The sequence below is a fragment of the Polyodon spathula genome, chromosome 2 (assembly GCF_017654505.1).
Source record: "Polyodon spathula isolate WHYD16114869_AA chromosome 2, ASM1765450v1, whole genome shotgun sequence".
In the NCBI taxonomy this organism is placed as follows: domain Eukaryota; kingdom Metazoa; phylum Chordata; class Actinopteri; order Acipenseriformes; family Polyodontidae; genus Polyodon; species Polyodon spathula.
The window spans coordinates 28,416,734-28,443,361 of record NC_054535.1 but is presented as its reverse complement, the minus strand read 5'-3'; the positions used below and the strand labels follow the sequence as shown (position 1 = coordinate 28,443,361).

General features: G+C 37.3%; 1 protein-coding gene across 1 annotated transcript; it reads right to left on the bottom strand.

Annotated features, from left to right (window-relative positions):
- Positions 1–407: 407 nt before the first annotated feature.
- On the bottom strand, positions 408–21,375 carry LOC121294935 (nuclear cap-binding protein subunit 1). Its single transcript, XM_041219158.1, has 23 exons — positions 21,221–21,375; positions 19,525–19,613; positions 19,077–19,177; positions 18,640–18,796; positions 18,031–18,138; positions 17,395–17,516; positions 16,712–16,781; positions 16,160–16,375; positions 11,492–11,589; positions 7,984–8,047; positions 7,604–7,714; positions 7,434–7,498; positions 6,875–6,937; positions 6,618–6,692; positions 6,303–6,406; positions 5,845–5,967; positions 5,439–5,541; positions 5,204–5,297; positions 4,641–4,744; positions 2,207–2,324; positions 1,931–2,068; positions 1,367–1,480; positions 408–1,128 (listed from the first exon to the last, which is right to left on the bottom strand). The coding sequence occupies exons 1-23, from the start codon at positions 21,252–21,254 to the stop codon at positions 1,015–1,017; spliced, it is 2,385 nt and encodes a 794-aa protein (XP_041075092.1). The 5' UTR covers positions 21,255–21,375; the 3' UTR covers positions 408–1,014.
- Between the last annotated feature and the right edge of the window lie 5,253 nt (positions 21,376–26,628).

Sequence of the window (26,628 nt, the reverse complement as noted above, 5' to 3'; positions counted from 1 at the left end):
AATGGACTGATGCAGGAGCCGTAGAGGATACACAATATGTGAAAGGCAATGAAGTACACACAAAACTTTGTTAGTCACACACACTGTACACATCCATGCAGGCATGCTGTAAAACATCACCAAGTGTCTGGAAAAAAGTAAATAAATAGCTGAATGTACATTATGGAGAGCTTCCATTCAACTAACTTTTTTTGTAATGGCTTACAGTGGACCTGCGAGTGTAGTGTAGAAGTAATAACATTTTAAAAAGGGAAAGTTCAATTATGCAATTTCCCCAACCCACCCTAAACTACAAAAAAGAAATAGTAAAGACACACAATTCTAAAAAGGTAATAGATACCAGTGTATTTCATCCAATTGTTCCCTCTCTTTTCAGGCTTGTGTGTGTTTAAAAGTATAGGCCATGCTTCCAATTCACACCGTTTAATACTACTGTCACACACACACACACACATTCTGCAGACTGTACAGTGTATTAAAATATTAGTTGGCTGTTCTGGATTCCTTTGAGTTTGGCTAGATGATTTTTTTTTTTTTTTTTTTTTTTTTTTTCATAGCATCAACAATATATCCAACTTCAAAGCGAACACATATTTTTGAACTCACTTAAGACAATAATTAGCTTCTTGTAGTTGAAAGTTCAAAAGTTAAAACTATGGGAGTCTAACAAACATTAACAGATCAGTTCTTGGAGAATCCCCCCCACACAAAAAAAAAAAAAAAAAAAACAAAATGATGAAATGTCCACATTGTTCCTTCTAAGAATAGCCTTGCTCATTTAATGGTTTTATGCCGACCGCTTAATTTCTTCAAAACAAAACAAAATTAGAAAAAAGGTCTGCAAAAATAACAAGTGACCCTGAATGGGGAAAAAAAAAAAAAAAAAAAAAAAAAAAGTATAACTATTAATAAAAGGCTCCTCTCAAATGGAAATCTTGATGCAAGAAATGCCAAGTCTCTGTTCACACTAGACACCATTCAATCTCCAGGCTCCTGTCATTGTGAAAATGGTCTTTACATCTGCAGAGCGCAGAACTGCTGGTAGACAGCCAGGATGTGGTGGTCAAGCTCAGCTGTAAACAGCAGGTTCTCCAATGTGACCATGTACTGCTGGATAGTCTGGTGATGCTGTAGGGAAAACAAGGATTCTCTCAAGAACTAAGAAATTTATCAGGGTTTCATTTTAGTGCTTACTAAATGGGGAGCAGTGTCTTATCAACACAGACTAGTAAAGAACCAAAACCAAATACAATTAAAACAATCTAAGTTTAAATGGTTTAATTTTGTTAAAAGCTGCATGTTTATAAAATGATGACGCTAGCTCGGAAGCCCTGGGATTACAAATAAAATAGGAAGGCTGAAGTACCATTAGGAAGATCTGCTGCAGCCTCTCAATGCAGTTCTTGTACCAGGGTGTGTTGAAGTCAACCCCTCCGGTTTCACAACGCACCAAGTGCTCTGTGAGCATCATGATGAAGCGCTGTGAAGGGAACAAAAAAAATAAAAAAATTCAAAAGGAATAATGAAAACACCCACTTAAGTACCACTAACATTTCAGCAAATGATCGACGTGACAGGTGGATAACTTGAAAAATAAAAATAAAAATCAAGGTTTATCCAGAGAGAAAAGATCCACACACACATTGCCTATTTGGTACTAACTAACTTGTCTCGAAGATTACTGAACACAATAAAACAGAAGAGGTTTGGAGACAAGATGCCAATTAAAAAAAAAATGATAAAGAAAATGACATTTTTAATTCTCAACAGTACATCCAGTCTTGTTTGTCAGCGCTTTAACACAAACAAAATAAGCTGGCAGTAAAAAACTTAATTATTTCTCTCTCCAACCTACATTCATTGATTACTGATGGATTTAATGTTAAAAGGTGCAGTTTGTGCATGCAGCCCCCAAACAAACCAACCCTACCTGGAAGATGACCAGGAAAAGGTTTTTCTGTTCACTCTGAGCAGACTCCACTTTCTCCTGCAGACGTTCAATTTGGTCTTCTAACAGCCCATCCTCTTCATCACTGTTCTTGTCCTCCTCCTCGTCACCACTGTCCTTCTGAAAAGGAAAAAACAAGATGACCCTTAATTCAGAGAGATCTACACAAGATCATCCGCCTGAAAGACAGGAGCAACTACCAAACAAAATACTAAAAAACCCTTTGCAAACCGCACAAAAATAATGCTTTTGTCTTACCTTTCTACTGTGCTGTTTTTCCAGTTTCTCCTTGGCAGTCTCCAGCTCTTTCTGTATCTTCTGCACATGTTTGTTCATTTTACGAATAGTGGAGTGCAGGATTTCCCAAACATAAAACCTGCATAAAAAACATATTTTGGGTCAATGGCTAGTATCTATTAAAATAGCTCAAAACATGGTTTATTATAGAACTGTGCCATATTTTATAGTTTGTGTTCATATAAATACAGTAGTTGCTCGCTATTACAGACATTTATGCAGTACCAATGATGGGCTTATTACTGCATTGTACAGTTGTGTACAATGACACAGGATATATTTAGTGTTACCAGTAGCCTATAGGCTAAAGTGTACAGATAAATATTTTTTTTATTACTGTACATGCCTACTGTACAGATTTACATAATGTAATGTGTACAGAGAACACAATGAATTCACATTAATGATTTATTCATTCATTAAACTGAGCTCAACAAATGTTTTTTTTTTTTTTTTTTTTTTTTTAAAACCAGACATCGATTTTTCGGACAACCTGGTTTAGAGGGACTACTGTATATAAAACATTTTTTTATTTTTTTTACAAACACTTTCCAGAATACAATACATTATAACTAGGGCCTCTGCTTTTATTGCATTTCATTTTTCGATGCTTATTTGTAGCTATTTTTCAGAGTTTCATGTAAATCTTTTCTGCCACAATATGTATAGTAACTTGACAGCACTAGCACACTCCTTTCCTTTGCTGTACAAATTCCTTATGGTTACAGGCACAATCTTCTAGGGTTTGTATATTTAGGCACTTTATCTGTCGTTTACTGGATATACACCAATTTCATTTTTTTTTTGGTATCGAGGGTGTTTTATTGCTTAAAATTGGAAATCAGAAGCCCTTACTAAAAAATACATTCTCTTTTTGATATTGCAAAATATGAGGTCACTACCTCAAATGGCGTCTCAGACACGGATGGCAGCGGTTTTGTAAAGTTCAATTTGTTGCAATACACAATCAAATCAGATACAATGACAAAATCACTTGATTATATAATAAGGGTATATCGTCAAACTATCAATTGACATTTTTTTCAGAAATGTCATTAAGACAATATAGATAGAGATACACACACACAGCTGTGGAACAAATTGAGACCACTGCAAAATTCAGTTTCTCTGGTTTTACTATTCATAGGTATGTGTTTGGGTAAAATGAACATTTTTGTTTTATTCTATAAACTACTGACATTTCTCCCAAATTCCAAATAAAAATATTGTCATTTAGAGCATTTATTTGCAGAAAATGACAACTGGTCAAAATAACAAAAAAGATGCAGTGTTGTCAGACCTCGAATAATGCAAAGAAAATAAGTTCATATTCATTTTTAAACAACACAATACTAATGTTTTAACTCAGGAAGAGTTCAGAAATTAATATTTGGTGGAATAACCCTGATTTTCAAGCACAGCTTTCATGCGTCTTGGCATGCTCTCCACCAGTCTTTCACATTGATGTTGGGTGACTTTATGTCACTCCTGGCGCAAAAATTCAAGCAGCTTGGCTTTGTTTGATGGCTTGTGACCATCCATCTTCCTCTTGATCACATTCCAGAGGTTTTCAATGGGGTTCAGGTCTGGAGATTGGGCTGGCCTTGACAGGGTCTTGATCTGGTGGTCCTCCATCCTCACTTTGATTGACCTGGCTGTGTGGCATGGAGCATTGTCCTGCTAGAAAAACCAATCCTCAGAGTTGGGGAACATTGTCAGAGCAGAAAGAAGCAAGTTTTCTTCCAGGACAACCTTGTACTTGGAGAGCATGCCAAGACGCATGAAAGCTGTGATTGAAAATCAGGGTTATTCCACCAAATATTGATTTCTGAACTCTTCCTAAGTTAAAACATTAGTATTGTGTTGTTTAAAAATGAATATGAACTTATTTTCTTTGCATTATTCGAGGTCTGACAACACTGCATCTTTTTTGTTATTTTGACCAGTTGTCATTTTCTGCAAATAAATGCTCTAAATAACAATATTTTTATTTGGAATTTGGGAGAAATGTTGTCAGTAGTTTATAGAATAAAACAAAAATGATAAAACTGAGAAACTGATAATTTTGCAGTGGTCTCTTAATTTGTTCCAGAACTGTATGTATATGTGTATGTGTGTGTATATATGTATATATATATATATATATATATATATATATATATATATATATATATATATATATATATATATATATATATATACACACACACACACAAAGTTACAGATCAACCTGTACCAATGGGTAACAATTCACAGTGACTACCAAGCTGTGACTCAATGGTATTATTTATTTTTTACTTAAGAAGTACACAACCTTCTTGACCAGTACACGTTTTTTCATCAACATGTGTACAGGAGTGTGCTCTGCTTATACATTGCCCTACTACACTGTTACCTGGTGAAATCGTGGGCCATGTCTGGAGAGAAGATCCAGTTTGCCACCGCTGCACAGTCAACAATCTGTGTTCTAATCATCTTATCAATCAGCACAGACATCATCTGATGAAGAGAAAAAGCCAACATTCAATGTGTTGCCATCTGAGATGAGATCATAACCAATTTCTCATAGGCTACGCTTTGCTACAATGTATGACTTCCCATGTAATTTTATTTTAAAGTGTGTATACTTTTCACAAAATGTGCTACAAAAAGCAGACGATATGTTCACAGGTCACAAAATATACAGTATGTGGCAGATTTACTATATACACAGAATGCAGTTCAGTTTAAAAGCATCTTGTTTTTGGGACCTAAAAAAAAAAAAGACATACCTTTATACAGACAGTTCAGATTTATAAAATACGGAATAGGCTCAAAATAGTTTCAATTACAATATAAATCAAGGGTTCTCACAATTCAGTCTTTTGAGTCCCCTCTTAGCTCTAGAAACACATGTATTAATATATTTAGAATTAGGACTGTTCTGAACAAAATGGTTTAAATACCCAGCTTAGTTACCTGAGGATGATTTCTCCAGGCTTCATACACCACCCTAAGGATGTGCAGCTTCCCTTCATCACTGTCAGTCAAGCTTTTCAGTACCTCATGAAATCTGCAGGGAGGGAAAGAGAAATATTTATTAAGTTATACCTGCTAGTGGTGCACAAAAAAGTACATTTATCTTTTAAATGAATAAAGTAATATTAGCAACATAGTTTTAAAGCTACACCTTTGTATTGCATGAAACACTTACTTGGCCAGAGCACTGAAGGAGTGGCTAAAAGATTTCGCAGCCATGTGAAGCAGGGTCTGCAGGAACACATCAATCTTCAGAGGATTGAAACTGTCGCCTTCATCTATCACAGGGAACACAAGACCGCTTTTAATTCAAATTATAAAACCATTCCAGCACACTAGGATACTGGGACAACTGCAGGCATTCTCGAGGCCAAGGACTGGAGGAGAATGGAGTAAACTTTTCCACCTCCCCATGAATGGGTGATCCCTCCAGATTTGAAAACACACATTGCTTGTACTTTCCCTTCACTGTGGGGCAATGCAAATACTTCAGTCTCCAGTGCCTTGAAAAAAAAAATAAACAAAATAAAACCCAGCCAGAAGAATTTAATCAAATCTCAAATAATCCAAATCAGACTGACCATCATCCTCCTCCTGGTTGGGGTTGGGAACATCTTTCAGGATCGTCAGGATCTCGTCGTTCGAGGATCTGTTTATAATTGCATTGCTGATGGCGATCGTGACAGGGTACCCTGGCAGGGAACCTAAGGTAAATGTGGGAGAGTGGAAAGTAAAATCAGAAAAGCTACTATATTTATGTAATTAGACCCTGCTCCACTTACTTTGTAAATCTGTCCAGCAGCACACAATGTGGTGCATAGGTGTTGGCGTATGAGGCTAGACTGTTTTCACAGTGCGTGTTGGCGTATGAGGCTAGACTGTTTTCACAATGCTACAGAGGGAGGTGAAGTGTTTTAGCACAGGACACGCATCCAAAATATTAGTTTATCAGTATGAACTTGTGCAATAGAATACTTTCATTAAAAAATAAACCAAAATAGTTTCTGGAATCTTGAATTAAACCTCAGCTCATACTTACTGCTATTTTCACCCATATATTTATATATGAAAATGGGGTTTGCTGGTATCAACGCTGAGAAGTTAGCCGGTACAATGTCCACAATCCTTTGATGATAAGAAAGCCTGTAAAAAAAAAATAATTTTTTTAAAAAAAAAAAAAAAAAAAAAAAAAAAAAAAAAATGTAATGCCAATACATAGAAAAGCTTTTATTTCAGATTTGTTTCATGCAGTTAGTCAAGGACATTTGCAATGACCTAAAACTACGCTAGTAGATTTAGTAACACAAAAACTTTTAAAATGACAAACTTGACAAAACTACACTTGACCAATTACCTCATGGATTTCTCCAGCACCTCTTTTACAAACTTTGGTTTGGGCTTATCAAGGTCCTGAGTCAAGCAGTCAGACCTAGAAACATCATAACATAACAGCTGAAAATTCAGAAAAGCAGTTACATTTATACAGATAATGTAGATCATGTTTCCTCGTTTTCTCCACAAAAAACCCCCAAAAAACAAAAAAACCCTGCATTACATGCATCATCAAGAATTAGGGCAAGCACCAATAAAAAGTGCTACGAAAGCTCTTACCAGTCATCCCAACTCCATCGAAACTGGAAGTTGCTTAAATGATGGGAAAACCAGTTGAGAAACCTAGAAAGGAGTGAAAAAAAAAAAAGTTCCATTAAGTACAGGTAGGAAAACCCTTTAAAAAAGCACACTTGGAGTACCACACCTATACCCCCCACTGCACAAACATATGCGACTGAACTTGTCAAGGAATGTCCATGTGAAATTGACATACGTACATTAGACATCTGCAGGTTATACATACAGTACACCCTCTGTGGATTAATTTAAACACACTTTCAAGACACAGCAAAACACAGCCTGTTTTAATCCCAACTGCCAAATGTTCAGGCAACATCATATTTTGTTTATTTTAATGTTCGCTATGGTTGCCGACTCCTGTTAAAATATGTTTGCTGCATATTACTGTAAATTATTTTTATATAAAAGATATTTTATTTAAAAGATAGTGTGTGGCCTGAAAACAGGGTAAAGACCTGTATAACAGATTTGTGGGACTATGATGGCAACTGGCTTTTGAAATTAATTAAAAAATAGTATACAAGATAAAGAAACGTACCTATCTATACAAGTTGTGTTCATTGTATCTAGACGCATGTACATCATCTCTGTAGCTTGGGCGAGCTGGCAGTTTCAAATCAAGGGTCATTTTCAAGTATGCAATGCTTACGAAACATATGCACTCATTTACAATAAAATATAGATAGAGTACAAACATAAAAAGGATACGACTTGTGGTAAAGAGCCAGGCTGCAGTTTGCAGAGCTCAATCAGCAGCGTGGTGTACATGACATCGATGTGTGGAGGCTGTGGCAGCTGGAACAGTTCTCCAAAAATCACCTGTAAACCAATTTCATTGGCCATTTATAAAAGTGCACTTTACTGTACAGAACTGATTTTCGATGGTCAGTGCTATGTCTACTTAGTCCTACAAATAGAAGCTATTTGTAGGACTAAATATACAAAAGCACTCAGTACTGTTGCTACATTCCTGCCTGCCTGATAAAGAGACCATCTACAGCACCTCTGATATTTAACAGCATGTCATTTGAGGCAACATGCACCTGTGTTTGGGCAACATTCTGTAGATGAATTTCTAATTTACGTACCTCCACGATGTGGTAGTTGAGTGGAATCTTGTTTTTTCCAGGGTAGCTAAGAAGCTGAGCAGCACTAAAATTAAACAAAATGATCAAAATATATATATAAAATATATATATTTTTTTTACATAATATAGTGAAAATCACAATTATCAAATATAGCCAACGTTAAGATCCATATTGAGGGTCAAGAGCAACACAACAGTTTAATGCAAATGAAAGTTACTCATGGTTCCTGTCCATCCAATGTACTAGTAAAAAAACAAACAGTTGTATATTGAGATTTTGCAGTTCTTAGAGCCAGCTTACTCAACATGCTTCCCCCTTAGTCTGTGACACAAGTCTTTCCATGTGCAGTAAACAAACAAGTCATTTTTTTGTATCACCAAATTATGTTATTCATAAATACTGTATGCTAAAACCTACTATTTTCCTACCAATGAACAGGACAGCCTTGGACAAACAGGCCAGTGATTGGCAGCCTCAAGCTTTTTGACTTTAAGGGTGGGATAAAGCAACATTATCAACAGTGCACAGAAATAGCCTGAGGTTAACGGTAAACGTTGAATTGCAGTTGATGTAAAAGGAGAAAAGAAATGGCAACCAACACACACAAAATCAGGGATGAACACAAAAGTATTCAATCCTAACTGGGAATTGGAATTTGTTTTTACTGCAGAGTAATGTCACAAAAATCTATTTTGTCCTGGGTCAAAAGGACCCCTGCTACTCATCCTGGCATTCCCGATCAAAATGATGGTCCTGACAAAGACTTAACAGCATCTGTAAATCAAGCTGTCATTGAAACACAGCGAAGCAAATCTGGAGCTAAACGAGGTCCGTAAAACAGCGTAACTGTTGAGAATCGAGCTAAAACCAGGCACTATGTAGCTGAAAACAGGAACTAAAATGCTGCTAGAAAGTTAGCCCAAGAATTAAAAATCAAACTGAAAAGTACATTAAGAAATCATTAAAAAAAAAAAAAAAAAAACTACGAGACGTTGAAGGAATGTGTGGATCCCTACAAAGTTCCAACATTGGAGCATGGCAATAGGAGCTGCCCACTGAAGCTGTAAACTGGATGCATTGTACAGCAATACCTTAAGCAACCTTGCTGTAGAGGCGGTGTTATCAACAGGACTGTAACTGTTTGCGCTGCTAAAGGTGTTCTGAAACATTGTTACATTATTATTATTTATTTACAAATATTTCTGGATTTACAGTATCTGAAAACTTGTTTACTCAGCTGTGCAATGATCTGGAAAATGCTGAATATTTCTGTCTAGCACTAGACCAGTCCACACATCGTTCAGACACGCGCAGTTAATTGTTAGAGTGTGTATTCACAATGGTGAAAAATGAGTGGAGGAAATGCTTACATTAATGCCCCTTACTGGCCAAAAGCGGAGAGAGGACATTTACAAGCAACTGTTGAAGTTTTTTTGAAGGAACAGGTAAAAACATTGACTTGAAGAAGACTGTTTAACTGCTGAAGGCCCACCTTCCACGGTTGGAAATGAAAAAGGACTAGATTGCCTTACTTAAGAGAGATTCCACATTTAAATTTTCATGCCTCTGCATAATATCCCAGGAAAACATGTGCTACAAGTTAAGCACAGGATCTCAATACCACAGTGGAGGCTGACCTGAAACCACCTGCGCTAGTACTAGGACTTGTCGAGAATCAGCTTTATGCTGATGTCGAAGCTGTTTTAATGCAACTAAAGCTAACTTCTAGGAAGAACCGACAGACCTGCAGCACAACAACATTATGAATGTTAAACCCCAAAAGGTAACAGAAATTCTGGGGGTCCTACTCTAGAGTTGTTTAACTGTTCCTGATCAGCTTCAGATCAACTTGTCTGCGAGAGTGCTCTTGTCGATGGGGATTATCAAATTAAAACTCCACATTTCTCAGCTGTCGACATTTGAAGAACTGTCTTCAAGCAGTTACAACAGTATTGCCCATATGTGAAAGACAGTGAAGAGAATGCAAACAGTCATCGCATTAGAGAAGTGTATGGTTACTATTTTTACAATGCTTCTTAAGCGGGTAATTTGAAGGCGTTTGACTTGGTAAATAAGTCTTCCGTCATTTCTATCGTTTTCTGATCTAAAAAAATTGAGAATGGATGTTGCTTTTTAATTTCTTTTAATACAGTAATCCGTCATTTATCCGCCCTAATCGTTTATCCGCAATGATCAACCTCTTCAGCAACGTTAGTTTATTATTGAACAGAGAAGATTAGTTCAGATATTGTAGATCCTTCCAAAGTTTTCATACACTGTAGCAATGTGCTCCATGTGCTTCCACTGCTGGCAGTGTCATATGAGCTGTTCAGTGCGTTGACATGTAAATAAATCCTGTTAGTCTGTGGGGCATATCAACTTCAACCTCCGTCTCGATCTCCTGCCTGTCACTCATCAGCGAATGCCACACCCACACAGCTACCCTGTCACAAGCATTAATACCCTGTATCTTTCTAAACAAGGGATTTAGGGGAGCTCCCTAATAAAAGCCGAATCTCAAAACAATAATTGTGTGACTAAAGTAATTGTTAGAGCTGTGTATAATAGTTTGTAAAACAGGATTCATTCATCTGACTTTTTACATATTCACTCTTACTCTGGTCCCACCGCAGTCGGACAGTTGACGGACTACTGTATTCAAATGTTTGTTAGTTAATCAGGATTTTAAAAAGGTTTGCACTGATGAGTGTGCAAGTTTTTAAAACAAGTACAGTTTGGTTAATTAAGTTTGTGGGCAGGAAATGGAGCTCAGCTTCTACAGTCACTGGTTGCTGCCGCAACATTGAGCATCAGGTGCTCTACGTAGGAGAGGCGACTAAGATTAAGTTAACTTGTAGGAATGTAGATTAGTATTGTGCTTGTTGAGCAAATGCATGTCCAGATGTGTTTTTGTGAACTCACACTCTTAAAATTCTCACTGCTGCTTTCTGAAACAGCAATGCCTTGCCCTACTTTACACTGAATAGTATTAAGTATGTCATACATATTAAGTGCAATTCAGATCCAGCCATATATAATAAAAACAGTATCTACAATTATTGCAGCCTCCAGCTCTGCCAGATTTTCAAATGGCCCACAATACCTTCAAAGCTGAGTTGCCCCGTCCTAAAAGGGTGCAATTCCATGATGCCTAGACTCCAAGCCAAAAAGTAGCAAATGAAGTAGAACGCTGCCCCATATCTCCAAGTGTAACAACAAGTGCAGTTTTTAGAACAGTCTGTCTTGTTCAGTGTCATGCAAAAGGATGACACGTACAAACCAAGTAAACTAGCCGCCTTCGAATGAAAAATGACTAATGTTATTGAAATCGACACACTGGGATTATGCAAGAAGCTGCTTGATGCGATTCTGGGATCAATAAACTACTAACAACCAAACAAGCAAGATGGGCCGAATGGCCTCCACTCGTTTGTAAACTTTATGTTCTTATGAGTAACACATACCCATTGTTCCCAAAATTAACCCAAGTACAATTAATTTTCTTACCAGGTTTTCCTTTCCCTCCAGTGAGACTTGATGATGCAATGAAGATTCTCCTCTATTACAAACCTCTCAACTGAGTGGCTGCCAGGCATGACAGGGCCCTGGAGGAAAGCAGGTTTACATCAATCATATATTCAGCCAGTCACTACTGGAGCTCATTGTGCAACAATTATTAGAATCATTTGATGAATATTTTTACCATCTATTCATCAAAATCCCCCCCCCCCCCCCCCCCCCCCCCCCGCAATGGTAGAGCCTGCTTTAGACAGTGCGGTGGTGGAGTAACACAATGCAACTGAAATGGTCAACAGCACGACAGTCTGGTTCTCTTTAATTATTATCACAAGCAGATATCGGTACGTGACAATAAATCAATATCGTAATATCTGCCCAATGTTCAAAAAACAAAAAACGCAAAAAAAAGTGCATCTGAAAAACAAAAATTATGAGACAGAGAAAGGCAGAGAAAAGTCTGCCCGCAATGACTGTAGTATTTCAGAATACTGCCACTCCCATTCCCAGTACCAACAATGAAGCCGGACGAGACCTTTGAAGCAGCATCAATCAGTCCTTTAGCTGACAGCAAGGTCAGCTTTCGCTACCTGTATATAAATCAATAATATAATAAAACTATTACATCTGAAGTGGCTAAAGCCCAGGGTTTATATCTACAAATTCTAAACACTACTTTACCAAAAATATGGGTTCCAGTTTTCTTTGCAAGATTTATTTTAAGTATCACTACCTTATGGCATAAATCACTGTTTCAGACACAGTAACACAGATTTATTTCCTAGTGATACAGGAATGTTGAGAACATAAGTACTGCTACTTAAGACAATGCAAGGTAGGGGAAACATGCAGGGCCAGACAAACTCATCACGGGGCCCCTACCTTCCCGAATAACTAACAACAAACAATTAGCTTAACTCACACTCGACCAATTTGCAAAAGGTATAATTTTAGTTTAAGTTATTATACATGGTTTTGAAATGGTTAATTATGCCAAATTCTAGTTATTAATTATGACGAAAGTTTCACGCACTGCTCTGAACGACTGACCGAATCTGACATTAACAGTTTAATTTATGGCGATGTGCTAAATAGATTTTAAAAATAAAATTTGGAAAAACCTGAAGCCAACGTCAAATCTCATTGTGGAGCTCGATAAGTCACCTTTCTCAATTTACTGACTAAAAATACAAGAGTTTGAATATGGACACCACCACCCTATTTTGATTGTTATCCAATTAAAAAACAACATGATACTTCTGTATAGGAGGGTGCTCAAACGTGTGTCCACTAATTGTAGGTCCCTGCAGTCCACAAAAATATAATAAAAAAACAAACATACCTGTACATTGTCGTGTATTTAAATCAGGGTTGCCAGCCTTGTAATTTTGTTTTTACAGACATACATTTACAATAAAATAGGCTGGTTAGTGTACTTACATTTCTTTAGGTCTGATTTCCTTATGGTCATACATGTACACATTTGCTGACTGGATTATTCATGGTCTGAAGCTGGTGCTGTTTTTAACAGCAGTCTTGATCATCAGAATTCAATTCAGAATGTCTGTAGACAACAGATTTCTTACATCTGTTTTTACAAGGTTCAGCTGAGAACAAACGTCTTCTAATTCGGCAGTACTGGTTGGCAAAGCCAACATATTAATGGCAAACTTAGCAAGTGTAGGAAAACATCTCTCCGCTACGTGTAGACAAGAGCGTAATTTTGTACCAGTTTTCCTCACCTGCCATATCCCATCTTAGATACGTCAAGTCAGTCACTTGTTACTGCATAAATTCCATCCAGGCTATAGATTAACATAAAAGCATTGCAAGCTGAACGATGTCTCCTGAGCTCACTGTGCTTTGGCTAATTGGTTGAAGAATGAGTATGCTAAATTTCAGCACAATATTGTTAATTGGCATTCTTCTTTTGATACTTTTCTTTGCCATCACATTAGGTGTAGGCATATGGCATTCGAGCCCAATGCCATAATCCAAAATCACAGACATTTATTTATGTTAATGTTAATTATTTATTTATTTACGGACTGGCCTTAAAATGTATGGACAGTTTAACGTGGCTTACTTCTTTCTCAATCACCAATACAGCAACTTGTTTAACTGTTGATCGGAGATGCTCTCTTTCTCCAGGGTCGGAATAATGTTTTTGGCAATTCGGGGCTTTCAGCACTAATTTGTACAAATATTTCTAATGCCCCCTAAATGCTTGCATTCTTCTTCTTGTGTTTATGCGCTGCTGCCCCCAAAAGACACATCATTTACTGTTTTCAAGCAAAATCAAACCTACTGACCTGGGAGTTAAACACTTTTCATTTTGGGCCCCACCCATGACTTTGGGCCCTAGGCAGCTGCCTAGTTTGTCTACGTGTTAATCTGGCCCTGGAAACATCCATCACTTCTACAAAGCATTATGTGTATATACATATACACACATATTTTGATTATAGATAAGGATATGATTGAGACAGTAACTTTGTACATTTCTGGATGGAGTCGAGGGTCTCCGACCCTGTGTGAAAAGTCAGAATTACACAATCTACAATCTTGCGACGTGTGTCTTTTTTGGGACGGTGTAAAGCCTTAACAGATCAAATCTTTCATTTGTCATTCTAAAATCTCTCACCGTCACATACCGACATCTCTGAATAATGTTGGTTGAGGGGATGGATGTACCAATGACATCTACTTAAATGTAGCTGTATCCAACTTTCCACAATTTGTGCAAGTTAAACATTGGCTTCAGCAAATAGTGACGCTGCACAGCTTCGGATTCATCTGCAATACAAGTACTATATGAACCAGGCTAATAGAGTTTTCCACGATTCTGAAACAAACAGCATGTTGTAAAGAAAGCCTCTAAGTTGGTAAACTTCTGCTATCTGATGCATTTGTTTTCTGTGGAGACAGAAAACAGCTCCCACAATTTGTTTTTGAGTTTTAGCTGTCACCAATGTACATACTTGCTTTTACCTTATTCGCTGACCTACATAGCTACATGTAAACACTGCATGCAAACACAAACAATTTACAGATACTCGCAGATCTGTATTTTCAGTGCATGACATACTGTATTTTTTCAAGTGTTCTTCCATCCATTTCTAAGATTTCACAGACACTTCAAATTTACGATTTCTGCGACAATTGTAAACTTAACTAGAGTCGCTAGCAACTATAAAGGCATCCAAGAAAACATGGTTCAATCATCACAAAAATCACCAATACAGCTCACTACATTTCCTATAATTGGTTAATGGGCTACTTAATTTGTATTGTGTACAGAGCATAATCTTACGCTGTGTTAGATACAGCTCATGAGCTATAGGCCAATGTGTGGGTTTTGAACCTTAGCAGAGGTCAAAGGTCATGGGTAATGACATTTTTTCTTTATAGAGCATCTATGACTTCCTATATGTGTTCCATATGAACCATGACTACCTGTGATCCCTGAGGTGCAAGGAGCCAGTTTTTAGCTTGACCTTTTAGAGTGGTCAAAGGACATGGGGGTTGACATTTTTCATAGAGCACATATGTCTTCCTATACATGTTCCATTATAAACTATGACCCCATCGGCATGCCCTAGGAGATAAAATATAAATGTTAATTCCAATATGGCCACCAAACCATGTGACCAATCTGCTTTCAACTTTAGTGGTTATTACTTTATTATGGGCCATGTTTGGATTTATACTTTAATATATGTAAATATAGCAATCGTGAAATTGTTATTTTGCTCGCTGAATCCACATTTAATGAAAAAGCAGGGATTTTACAAAATTTAGAAACTTCTTTCTAATGAGCAAGTGTGACAATTTTGGTGCCAATCAACACTGTGGTTTCAGACAAGAAGATCTTTGAATAACACTGTTCTGTTATGTGTCATAAAAGTCGTTTTTTAATTACCAATATGGCCACCAAACCATGTGACCAAAACACGCCTTTTTGAAATTGACAGTACGTCACATCACCCTCTGCTACCATACTCAGTTTCATGTCTCTAGTATATTGCAGTATAGATTTATACTTTAATATATGTAAATATAGCAATCGTGAAATTGTTATTTTGCTCGCTGAATCCACGTTTAACGAAAAAGCAGGGATTTTACAAAACTTAGAAAGGACCTTGTCCTGAGCAAACGTGACATTTTTGGTGCCAATCAACACTGCGGTTTCAGACAAGAAGATCTTTGAATATATTGCACAAATCCAATGCGGCGAGCAAACCAACCGTCCAATTGATTTTCTTTTAACGTTTTCTTTTTTATAGGCCATTCATGCGCTACATGCTGACATTGTCATATCGTCATCTTAAGTTGTTTTTGTCAACAAGAGTTTTGAATATTGTCCAATATTTTTCACGAGATGTAGCCTAGTGGACAAACTGTGAACTTTTTTCACTTGCGGACGCCAGTCTGGTTGTCCACACATAGGAATCTACTTACATATGCGTTTTCATGAGTCTGCGACTAACTTGTGGCAGAAAAATAATAATAAAAAACACAGCAACAACAATAGGCTTCTCAGCCTCTGGCTGGGAAGCTTATTTAAAAGAAAATGTTTGAAGTATTACATTAAGAGAAATACATAAACAGCTGCAAACACATTAAAAAGGTTTGGATCACCTGTATAGTTCACCTTACCTCTGGCGCATCTGTATAGTCAAACATCCTGAAGATGACCTTGGGCATTGGATAAACAGCGTCCTCGGAGTGGGGAGGTGGAGTAAACGGGGGCAGGTTGTGTTGCAGAGCCTCACACAAAACACTATCGAAGGCGATGTATGGTCTAAGGATGTGCCTCTCTTGCCACCGATCCTTTTTCATTTTCTGTACCTGTGCAAACAGGCAGTCCAGGTACTGCACAGGGAAAAACATAAGAAAATCAGGAACAAGGACACAGACACCACACTACAAGGCTTCAGTACTATTAAAAAAAAAAAAAAAAAAAAAAAAAAAAAGGTAGATCACCATGATCTACATGTTCTCCAGAAACCAGTTTAGTTGATTTAATTACAAGTCTTCCAAGAGGTTCAAGCAGGTCCTTAAATCATTCAGCTGATCAGCAGGGCCAAATAAATATTTAAAAGGACCTGGTTGAAAATACTTCTGAAACTAGCTGAAAGAGCCAAGTGAGATGGCCTTGAGTTTTAACAAACTAACACCCAATACAAGAAAAAAAATACCAATTTTTACCTCCTCCTGTGGATGTGGTTTTTCAGCAGTCCAGACCTGCAACATTGGCACATGTATCTTTTGTCGCCTCCTGAAAAATGATATTCATTTTGATACAAGCCTACATTTATAAATATTGTCTGAACCATGTTTTAATGTTATAATAATCAGCTAGCTAGAGTGCATTAGTTCTTTTCAGGTCTGCAAAAAATGTCAAAGATTTGTTTGGTTTTTTGCAGCTGGCACCGAGGGTGTGATATTGTTAACTGAATTTCAGGTCATTTTTATTAGCTTTTGAACTGAATCACACGCACAGTTTGATGTCACTCTGTCTATGGGAGATGTGATTTATCATACAACTCTGAAATCACTTGCAGTTTTATATCATGACACAGCAATATGTGTTACACATTTTCTAGTCTGAGTAATATCCCAGTTAAATTTAATAGTAAATTATAAGAGTTATACTAACCCATAGTTTTAGATCTGCATACAAAAAAACTGAAATGAATTAATCTAGAATTGGAGTTTCTTCCCAAGTATTCATAACATTTAAATAAATACTGTAACAAGCATACTGGTTTAGCTGTTTTGACAATATAGCCTACCATGGGACAAGAAATGTGCTTGTTGCTTCTACTGGTAAACATGCAAGTACATACTCAGTCATAACAGGAAACAAAACAGAGTGAGAGTTGCCTTACTTCAGATAACTTTCGATCTGGTTTAGAATCCGTTCCATTTCTACGTCCTTCTTCTCATAGAGCTCCTTCCCCACCCAGGGAAGAGAGGACAGCACTGCATACACATACCAGTCACAGCGCACCTGATGCACAAGGGTACACCTTTACTGCCCTGGGTTGCTAAACAGGTTGCATAGGAATCACTGCACATATTCTTACTTAGCCTTCTAGGTGCTGTTAAGAAGTTAAGAGCAAAAGCAACTGGCTTATAGGAAGAAATGGGGTTGGCATTCCAGGATGACTATGAGACAGTACATCTCTATAGTCCCAGTTTAACTAAATAAAAACACAACAACCTTCCATAAATATTGTCCACCATCTTTTTCATTGCTTTTGAAATCCCTCAAAAAGCAGGAATAAATCCAGGTATATTTAACTATTAAATAATCCAAAAAAACACCATGTATAATGAAACATAAATGCTTCTTGATATAGAATAGTATTAATGCCAGCACTGCCTGAAAAACATTTATGATACCACCATCAAACCTAGCAACTCATAACCAATTCAATGTGTAGTCCCTCAGATGGAAATTCACAAGAGAGCAATAGAAAACTCAATGTAACCTGTCTGGGGTCAAACTCAATGCAACCTACCTGGGGTCCATCCTGCTCTTGAACAACACTGACAAAGTTTTCAAACATCGCCACCATTGATGGAGCAGCAATCACGTGGCAATTAACTAGATCACTTAGGAAGCGAACCTGCAAGAGAAAGAGTCATCATTAACTTTGACTTTTCTTTTTATTTATCTAATAGATAGATATATATAACTGAACCATTAATTAGCCTAATCTTTATATGCTAGCCAATAAATATCACATTCCCAGTACAGCATGGCTTCCATCTTACTTTGACGTTACCAGACACTATAACAAAATTAGTAAAGTGGCACTGGCTAACCCAGTAGGACTTGCTGAAAAGTGCACACTGCTCTACAGCTCACTCACATCCTGCACTCATTCAGTGTCCACATTACTGTTAATAAGGACTGGCAAACAGCCCAAATTCCCAACATCCAGCTCATGCAAGGCCGAAGTACACTGATCTGTGCACTATGTCACCACCATATCCCCTCGAAAGCATATGGGTTTTATTTACAACATTACTCTCACATCCAGACCACTCTTGGGCTCTGCCTACTCTAATAAGTCTGTAATTTGCAGGGCCCTTGACACCTTGTCTCTGCCAGCATTTATACTTACAAGATACAAAGCTTCATCATACAAGTTTGATTTCAAGGTCTCTTTCAGCTGTCGAATCATGGACTCCACAAACTCCCCTCCAAAGTTATAGTTCCTAGCATTCAGCAGCCCCACCAGCGTTGAATACACAGTGAGCTTCTCTGGTAACAGCCGGGCCCTGTGGAAACAGCACACAGTGTTGTTTCTAATAGCTGTTTTATGTTCTGCTTTTGCTCAGTTAGTAAAGAACCTGGTTTTCTATGTGCTGTTAAAAATGTCCACTGGAAAGGGCTCAGTGACACAGAATGCACTGGGACTGAAATAACGCAGAGAAGAGGTCTATAGTGTTGTAACTTCAGATACTAAATTTAAGGAAACTGTGCAAATTAAAGAGTGGGTACAGAAGCTAATAACAGGTCTTAAAATAAGGTTCAAATATGCAAGTGTCTCACACTTACACAGTACACAGGATCCGGAGGATTTTATTTTTGTAATTCGGAAGGTCAGCCTCCAAAACCCCTGCCAGGCCTTCCAAATTGCTTTCCAAAGATGAAGTACTCTAAAAAGAGAACATGTACATGGTAAGCTAGGTGATAAACAAAAAAGGGTATACATTACAGCACTTTTTTCCCCCCCCAAAGAAAAAAGAAAAGATGTTACAAAGCTACAAATAGACTTATTTCCTCTTTCTCCAGATGCTTCTAGTGTGTAATTGCCTTGCTTAAACAGGAGTTATGACATTCATTTAGTTAATCTTAGCCAATTGATTAAATAACCATAATAAAATATATTTACAGGGAGACAGATTCTATATTATGGTACATTTCACAAGGAGTTATTGTTTTTATTTTTTATTGTAGCAACATATGAATAAAACAAAGACATTAATTTTAAAACCAACATTACCTTTTCCCCAACTCTGCATATCAAGGATTCCAATCGGTCTTCAATTTCAATGGGTTCTGACGTTCTTCTCCTTTTGTGAGGCTGTCCTCCTTGAGAGTGGAAGGCAGTTAGTGAAAGGTCAGTAACATTCAAATTTGTTACAGGTGTGATGTAACTTAAAAAAAAAAAAAAAGGATGGTGAGTAAGTAGATTCAAGAAAATACAAAGTCTTTTTCTTCAATCAGTTGTTAGGTTTATTGAAATATGCAGGGAGTCTGGTCCCAGGTACAGGACAAACAGATTACTCTTTCTTACAATTTTTGCATGACATTAAATACCCTTCTGTATAGATGGTTCACCTCCTCTTTCTCTGACATTTAACCAATAGCAAAGGTACAACACATTATTCTGTTACCATATACTATATGTATTTAATTTAGTGTGTGTGTGTGTGTGTGTCTGTGTGTGTATTCTAGTGTGACGACCTCTGAACTCAGTGCATTCCTCTTCAGACCGCTGGTGCCCCAAAAGGTCCATACATCTGTTTTTTGTCATCTTCCTTGTTCATATTTCTCTGTATTGCTTGGGACCCTTTGAGTCCAGTGGCATTATCTCTTATTCTCCCTGAGAACCTTTGGATCCAACAGCAGTCCCTGGTGGGCATTCCAAAAGTCTTAGAGCCTGGCCCCTTCTGCTCCACAGCACTGTTATAGCTTGCAGTCAATGCTGGGCAAGAAGCTTGTAGATGCAAGGGCTCTATCAATTGTTAGCAGTACATGCAATTTGAACCAAACAGTCTGCTATCTGCAATATTAGCCTCTTTTCAGAAAACACCAGTATAGCTCTGCCAGTCCACATGAGTAGCAAACTGCTAATCAACTCTCATTCCATGTTTTCCAACAAGGTGGCAAAGACAAATCAATCTGTGTAAATCAGGAAAATGATGGACAGCTTCTTGGAAAGGAACATCACAAACTCTGCCAAAATAAGTCCAACATGCACACTTGCACTGACATAAAATGTTAGAAGGCTAAATCACACAATTTTCACTGCAATCTGAAATCCCTGAAACAACCAGATCAAATGCATTTTGAAGCGCTTAGAAATCCCATCACATGTCACTGCACACTAGTCTTCGGTAGTTGTCATATGGGACACAACTCTTCTTTCACGAATACCCTCTACGATGTCAGTACAGAAGGCTGCATTACCTCGTATGGTACTTCTGTTTACCTAGACAGAACTGTGCCAATATTTAACCAGTAACAAATTCACCGTTTTGGATTTTGTTTAGAGGTTTATGTTATGAAGTTACGAAAATGTGTCACATACAGTTATGCCTTTTCCGTGGAAACAGAAGTCCATCGAACTTAAAAGTTATCTATAAATATTAATTTGAAAAATTAAAATGAAAAATTGTGATTTTCAGCATCGCGACGAGGCAAATATATTTATGGTAAAACAAAATTTAAAAAACTAAACTGTGAAACCCGTGCGCAAGTCCCATGAACCCCTTCAATGAATATCCTTGCTGTCAAGCACTTTTTTTTTTTTTTTTTTTTTTTTTTTTTGAGCTGGTCTACCCTTCTTGTGGTCTACTAGTAGGACTACTGTCAATTAAGTTCAGCACGGTATGAATACAGCTGCGCCTATGCTGATATGCAGGTAATAACATTTCATTTAGTACTGGTTGACCTGTACAGAACTCGACACCTACCATCATTGTCATCACTGTGCCTCCGTCTGGACATTTTCTTCTTTCAGCTACAGATGTAAGTAAGGTGTATGCAGTGTAAACCTCACTCCTGCTTTAGAAACAGCAGCTCGTCCACACTATCTTAAACGCCGCAATATGGCGGTGAGATTCAATATAACCATCTCCGGGTCGGGTTACCCTTATTTTAAGTGTTTCCGTGATCATAGAGCGTCCGTTACATACTGATGACGTTCCTCCAGAGCTGTTGCTGTGATAAAAGTCAGATTGACTTGTGTGTTATAAGTTTAACTTTTTTTTTTTATTTTTTATTGTTAAACGATAGCTAGAAATTTAAATGCATTGAAAGTTAAAATATAATTAACGGGTTTATTTTCTGATGCGTACGATAACTGTACTTTAATTACACTTGTTTTAAATTTATTTAATGTGTATTTTAAAAAGATTACTTACGATGTTATGTTTTGTTATGGTTTTGCATTTAAATGGTTTAAAAAAAAAAAAAAAGCACGACAAAAATAACATTAGTTTGACACACAGTCTGCATTATTATCAGCAATGTGTATGCAACAGAAGACGCTGGTAGATTACAAACACGATGAATTAAACTTAACTAGGTAGTAGTTAACTTACTATGTTTTTATTCTCTGTTAATTAAATTATGTTCCTTGAAAAAGGCAAGGGAGAACCAGATCGTTATTTTTATTGTTTTGGTTTAACATAACATAGCAGGGTAATTCCTATTCAAGTAGGCTACACACACACACAATATATATATATATATATATATATATATATATATATATATATATAATATATATATATAAACATAACGTTGTCGTTGTTCTTTGTTGAAATTAATGTTCAGCTTTCATATTTATGTACTACTCATTTAACCAAACCAAGTAGTGTAAGAAGTTGCTTGTATCGTTCATGACATTCATATCAAGTAAGCTTATTTGTGTATAAAAAACGACAATAGACTTGCAGCCAGTGTCATTTTAGTGTATATTAAGTCCCGATCTAATTCCGATTGAGAATCTTTGGTATGAGTTGAAGAAGGCAGTGCACAAGAAAAGTCCTCACAATTTGAATGAACTGGAAAAAATTTGCATTGAAGAATGGTCAAAAGTCACTAAAGAATCATGCCAGAAGCTCAATGACAACTATCCTAATCGTTATTATTGCTAAAGGTGCCTCAACTAGCTAATTTCATTTTCCTTGTCAAGGTATGAATACTTTTCAGTTAGCATTTTTGGAGTTTTGCAAAACAAATTCTGAAGTAAATAACACTATGAAACACAATTTTTGTTCCTGGGTAATAAGTGTTATTTCCTAATTGCTTATGCCTCAAAAGTATAGAAAATGGCTATTATTCCCCACAAACTTTGCTTTTGTGACCAGGACAGTGATATTTTGAAATTTACCTATTTCCAATGAGAAAACGGGCGAATTTGTGCCTTTTCGTTCACATAAAGTCAGAAAAAAACAACATATGAATCCAAATTAACATGTATTCATACTAAAGTAATACGAAAATGACTACAAAAGATTTAAAAGTGAGTAGTTTTTCAAGATGTACGATTATACTGTAAATCACTTTCACAAATCAGCCCCCAAATGTAGTTTCCCATCATGTTGTCATTATACTGTCCTTGGTAGCGGCGTTCAAAGTCCAGTATATCCTGGTGGAAGCGCTCACTTGCTCCTCTGAGTACGCTCTCATGTTCTCCTTGAATTTATCAAGATGAGCATCAAGGATATGGACTTTGAGGGACATCCTACAGCCCATTGTGCCTTAGTTCTTCACCAGTGTCTCAACCAGCTCCACATAGTTTTCGGCCTTGTGATTGCCCAGGAAGCCCCGAACCACTGCGACAAAGCTATTCCAAGCCGCTTTCTCCTTACTAGTGAGCTTCTTGGGGAATTCATTGCACTCCAGGATCTTCTTTATCTGTGGTCCAACGAAGACACCGGCTTTGACCTTTGCCTCAGACAGCTTAGGGAAGAAGTCTTGAAGGTACTTGAAGGCTGCCGACTCCTTATCTAGAGCTCTGACAAATTGTTTCATAAGGCCCAATTTGATGTGCAGTGGTGGCATCAGCACCTTCCGGGGGTCCACCAGTGGCTCTCACTTGACGTTGTTCCTCCCCACAGAGAACTCGGTCCGCTGTGGCCAGTCCCGCCTGTGGTACTGCGCCTTGGTGTCCCTGCTGTCCCAAAGGCAAAGATAGCAGGGAAACTTGGTAAAACCGCCTTGGAGACCCATCGGGAATGCCACCATTTTGAAGTCTCCTATAACCTCCCAGCCGTACTCATCATACTTCAAGGCGTTCAGCAAGGTCTTAATGCTGTTGTAATCCTCTTTGAGGTGCACCAAGTGAGCCAGGGGAAGAGACGGGTACTTGTTACCATTATGGAGCAGCATGGCTTTGAGGCTCCTGGATGAGCTGTCAATGAAGAGGCGCCACTCATTCTGGTTACAGGCGATTCCGATTGCCTCGAACAGACTGGTCACATTATGGCAGAAGCAGAGCCCATCTTGATGGGTGAAAAAGCTGGAAAAAGGTTGGTGACGCTTCCTGTGATCTGCAACTTGCACACTTTCATCCAACAAGTTCCACTGCTTGAGCCTAGACGTCAAAAGCTCGGCATTGGACTTGGTGAGACCAAGATCTCTAATCAAGTCGTTGAGGTCTTTTTGGTTGGGGTAGTATGGGTTTCTCTCCTCAGCTCCACCTCTGAAATTGTCATCTGGATCTACAACGTCTTCCTCGCTCTCTGACGTGCTGCTCTCTTCTAAAGACGGCTGCTCTCTCTCCGGAGGAGTGGGTACGGGGAGCTCATGGCAGTGTGGCACCGGGGCGATGGATGAAGGAAGGTCCGGATACGTGATAGCAGGTGCATTCTTGCCAGTCCGACGTTTGGAAGGGTCCACCATGCAGAAGTAGCAGTTGCTTGAGTGGTCAGTGGGTTCCCGACAAATTCTTGGGATCGCGAACTTCATGGCTCTCTTTTCCCCTCTGTACCATCCTACAAAAATACATTTATTTCACCCATGACAAATGTGTAAGAGATTCTCGCAACATTTTTCATATATGATATATTTTTTCAATAACATTGAAAATTGTAAAACATTTTAAAATTAAAAACTTTTACAATTTTAAAAATTTTAACAAATTTTATAACATAAAACTCCGAGCAACAATTGTCCATCTTACCTTCCAGAGTTTTTTTTGCGGTGCTCGCAGGTGAAATGAGGTGCCCAGGGTTTGTCTTGATCCCCGACAGGCATGCCGAAATATGCCTTGTAGGCCTCACACATCTTACCAGGAGTACTTTTTCGCTCTTGTCTTGATAAATTGGCTGCAGACATAACAAAATGCGTCTGCCGGATGCTTGCAGCCTCTTGATGCCATCTCAGAAAAATGCAGATATGTATCCACTTAGGCAGCTGGAACTAAACTGAACTGGTGGGCTTAAGGCCCCTGTATTTATACTACTATTTATATTACTGGAAAGTTCTAGAAGTTACTCCAAGTTTACTCAGCACTGAATCTATCTAGAATGTTCTGGAAAATAGGTAAATTTCAAAATATTACTGTCCTGGTCACAAAAGCAAAGTTTGTGGGGAATAATAGCCATTTTCTATACTTTTGAGGCATAAGCAATTAGGAAATAACACTTACTACCCAGGAACCAAAAAAAAAAAAAAAAAATTGTTACACGGTGTAATTGTAAACATCGATTTCTTGTAACTTTTTTTTTCCTCATCCACAAAAGCAAAACTTTTGCTACAAAAGATTTCCTATATATTTTGTTTTTGAGAAATTTGTAGAAATTATACATTTCCATTGGGGTATGTACACTTTTGACTACAACTGTACATTAATCCCTTTCATACTCTAAAATCGCAGCAAGCTACAAAACATTGATGTTATCTGTTTCCCTGCATTTTATCACTGCCACTGTATTTATATGTAGATGATGTGACATGAGAGTGTTCTTGAAAAATAAGTAGTTACATTTGTTTTCTTAGTGATGTTAAATGGATTACTGTACATCCAGCTTCAGGTCTCAGGCAGGTTATCAGAGATTAAAGATTATTGTTATTATTTTTTTTTAACTTTTAAGATTCTGCGTTTTTAAGCATCAAATTATTCTTAGCTGTAAATACTGCAAGTGGCTACAGCTTTCACAAACTGATGCACAGTTAATCATTGGATGATATAATAATGAAAAGACAGATGGGATCTCAAATGAGAGAACTCGTATGGAGGTTGTGTATAGGTTATTTTAAGACCACTTCCTAAACTTGCATACTATAAATTATGAAAGACCATCAAAAAGACAAATTCAAAAATTTAATTTTTTTTTTTTTTATTATTGTTCATGCAAAAATGCACAGATTACAACATCACATAGACCATTTTAGGCATCAACACTGTAGTAACTTAAAACAATTCTTTATTTCAGTGTCAAATGTTTCTCAGTAGTACAACTCGAGGTTTCATGCAACTTTATATAGAATTGTGAAGGACAGTATCACGAAGACTGTTTGTGCTCTTGTAAGTAGTTTTAAACAAGAAAAAGCTTGTCTTCTGAATCATCTTGCTGTTGGTGCACTAATGGTCGATATCCACCAGACGGTGTATAGACCAGAAACCAGATTCAGTCTCTCCCTGCAGTATACTGTACAATACAAAATCCATACACAAGACGATACAGAACAAAACGGTAGAACTTTTTTAAACTTTACAACTTTTCCAAACTTTTTTCTTGGGTACATCCATGAGTCCAGGTTTTTCAAACAATAACTAAATACTTGTTTTAACGACATTATTTTCCAATGCACATTTTGACACAGCACTTAGCAACTTTAAATAGTTTATGTATCTACAGCGATTGCCCTATATGGACAATAATTCAAATAATAAATACTAATATGACTTGGTTAAAAAAAAAAAAAAATATATATATATATATATATATATATATATATATATATATATATATATATATATATATATATATGGGCTACCCAAGGACTACAGTTGGGCAATATGGGACAGATATTCAAAGATTTTGCGATCTTATGGAAGTCTGTTTGCTTTGTGAATGTATATGCATATATTTGCAAGTCTGTGAAATTCAAAAGAGTTCCCTAGAAAATGCTAATATCCTAAGGCAATTAATAAATTTATATGAATCTAAACAGGAAATGCATTTAAACTCAGACTACACCCAACTGTTGTAGGTGTACTTGGGTATGAGGAGAGACAACGGCTCAAAATGTTTAAAAGCATAGAATGGGCAACTTTACTGAGGAGGGCCGGGGCTGATCGACTGTCAGAATCTTTGACTTCTCTTCTAAACTGAAGACAGATTTTTAGTTTTGGAAAAATTCCCAC

What these genes read in the sequence shown, in the direction of transcription:
- LOC121294935 (XM_041219158.1), bottom strand. Translation starts at nt 21,254, where the DNA reads ATGTCCAGACGGAGGCACAGTGATGACAATGATG. An exon ending in CAACCAGGAGGAGGATGATG is followed by an intron (nt 5,542 to 5,844) that starts GTCAGTCTGATT and finishes TCCCTGTGATAG; the next exon opens with ATGAAGGCGACAGTTTCAAT. An exon ending in CCTGGAGAAATCATCCTCAG is followed by an intron (nt 4,745 to 5,203) that starts GTAACTAAGCTG and finishes TCTCTTCATCAG; the next exon opens with ATGATGTCTGTGCTGATTGA.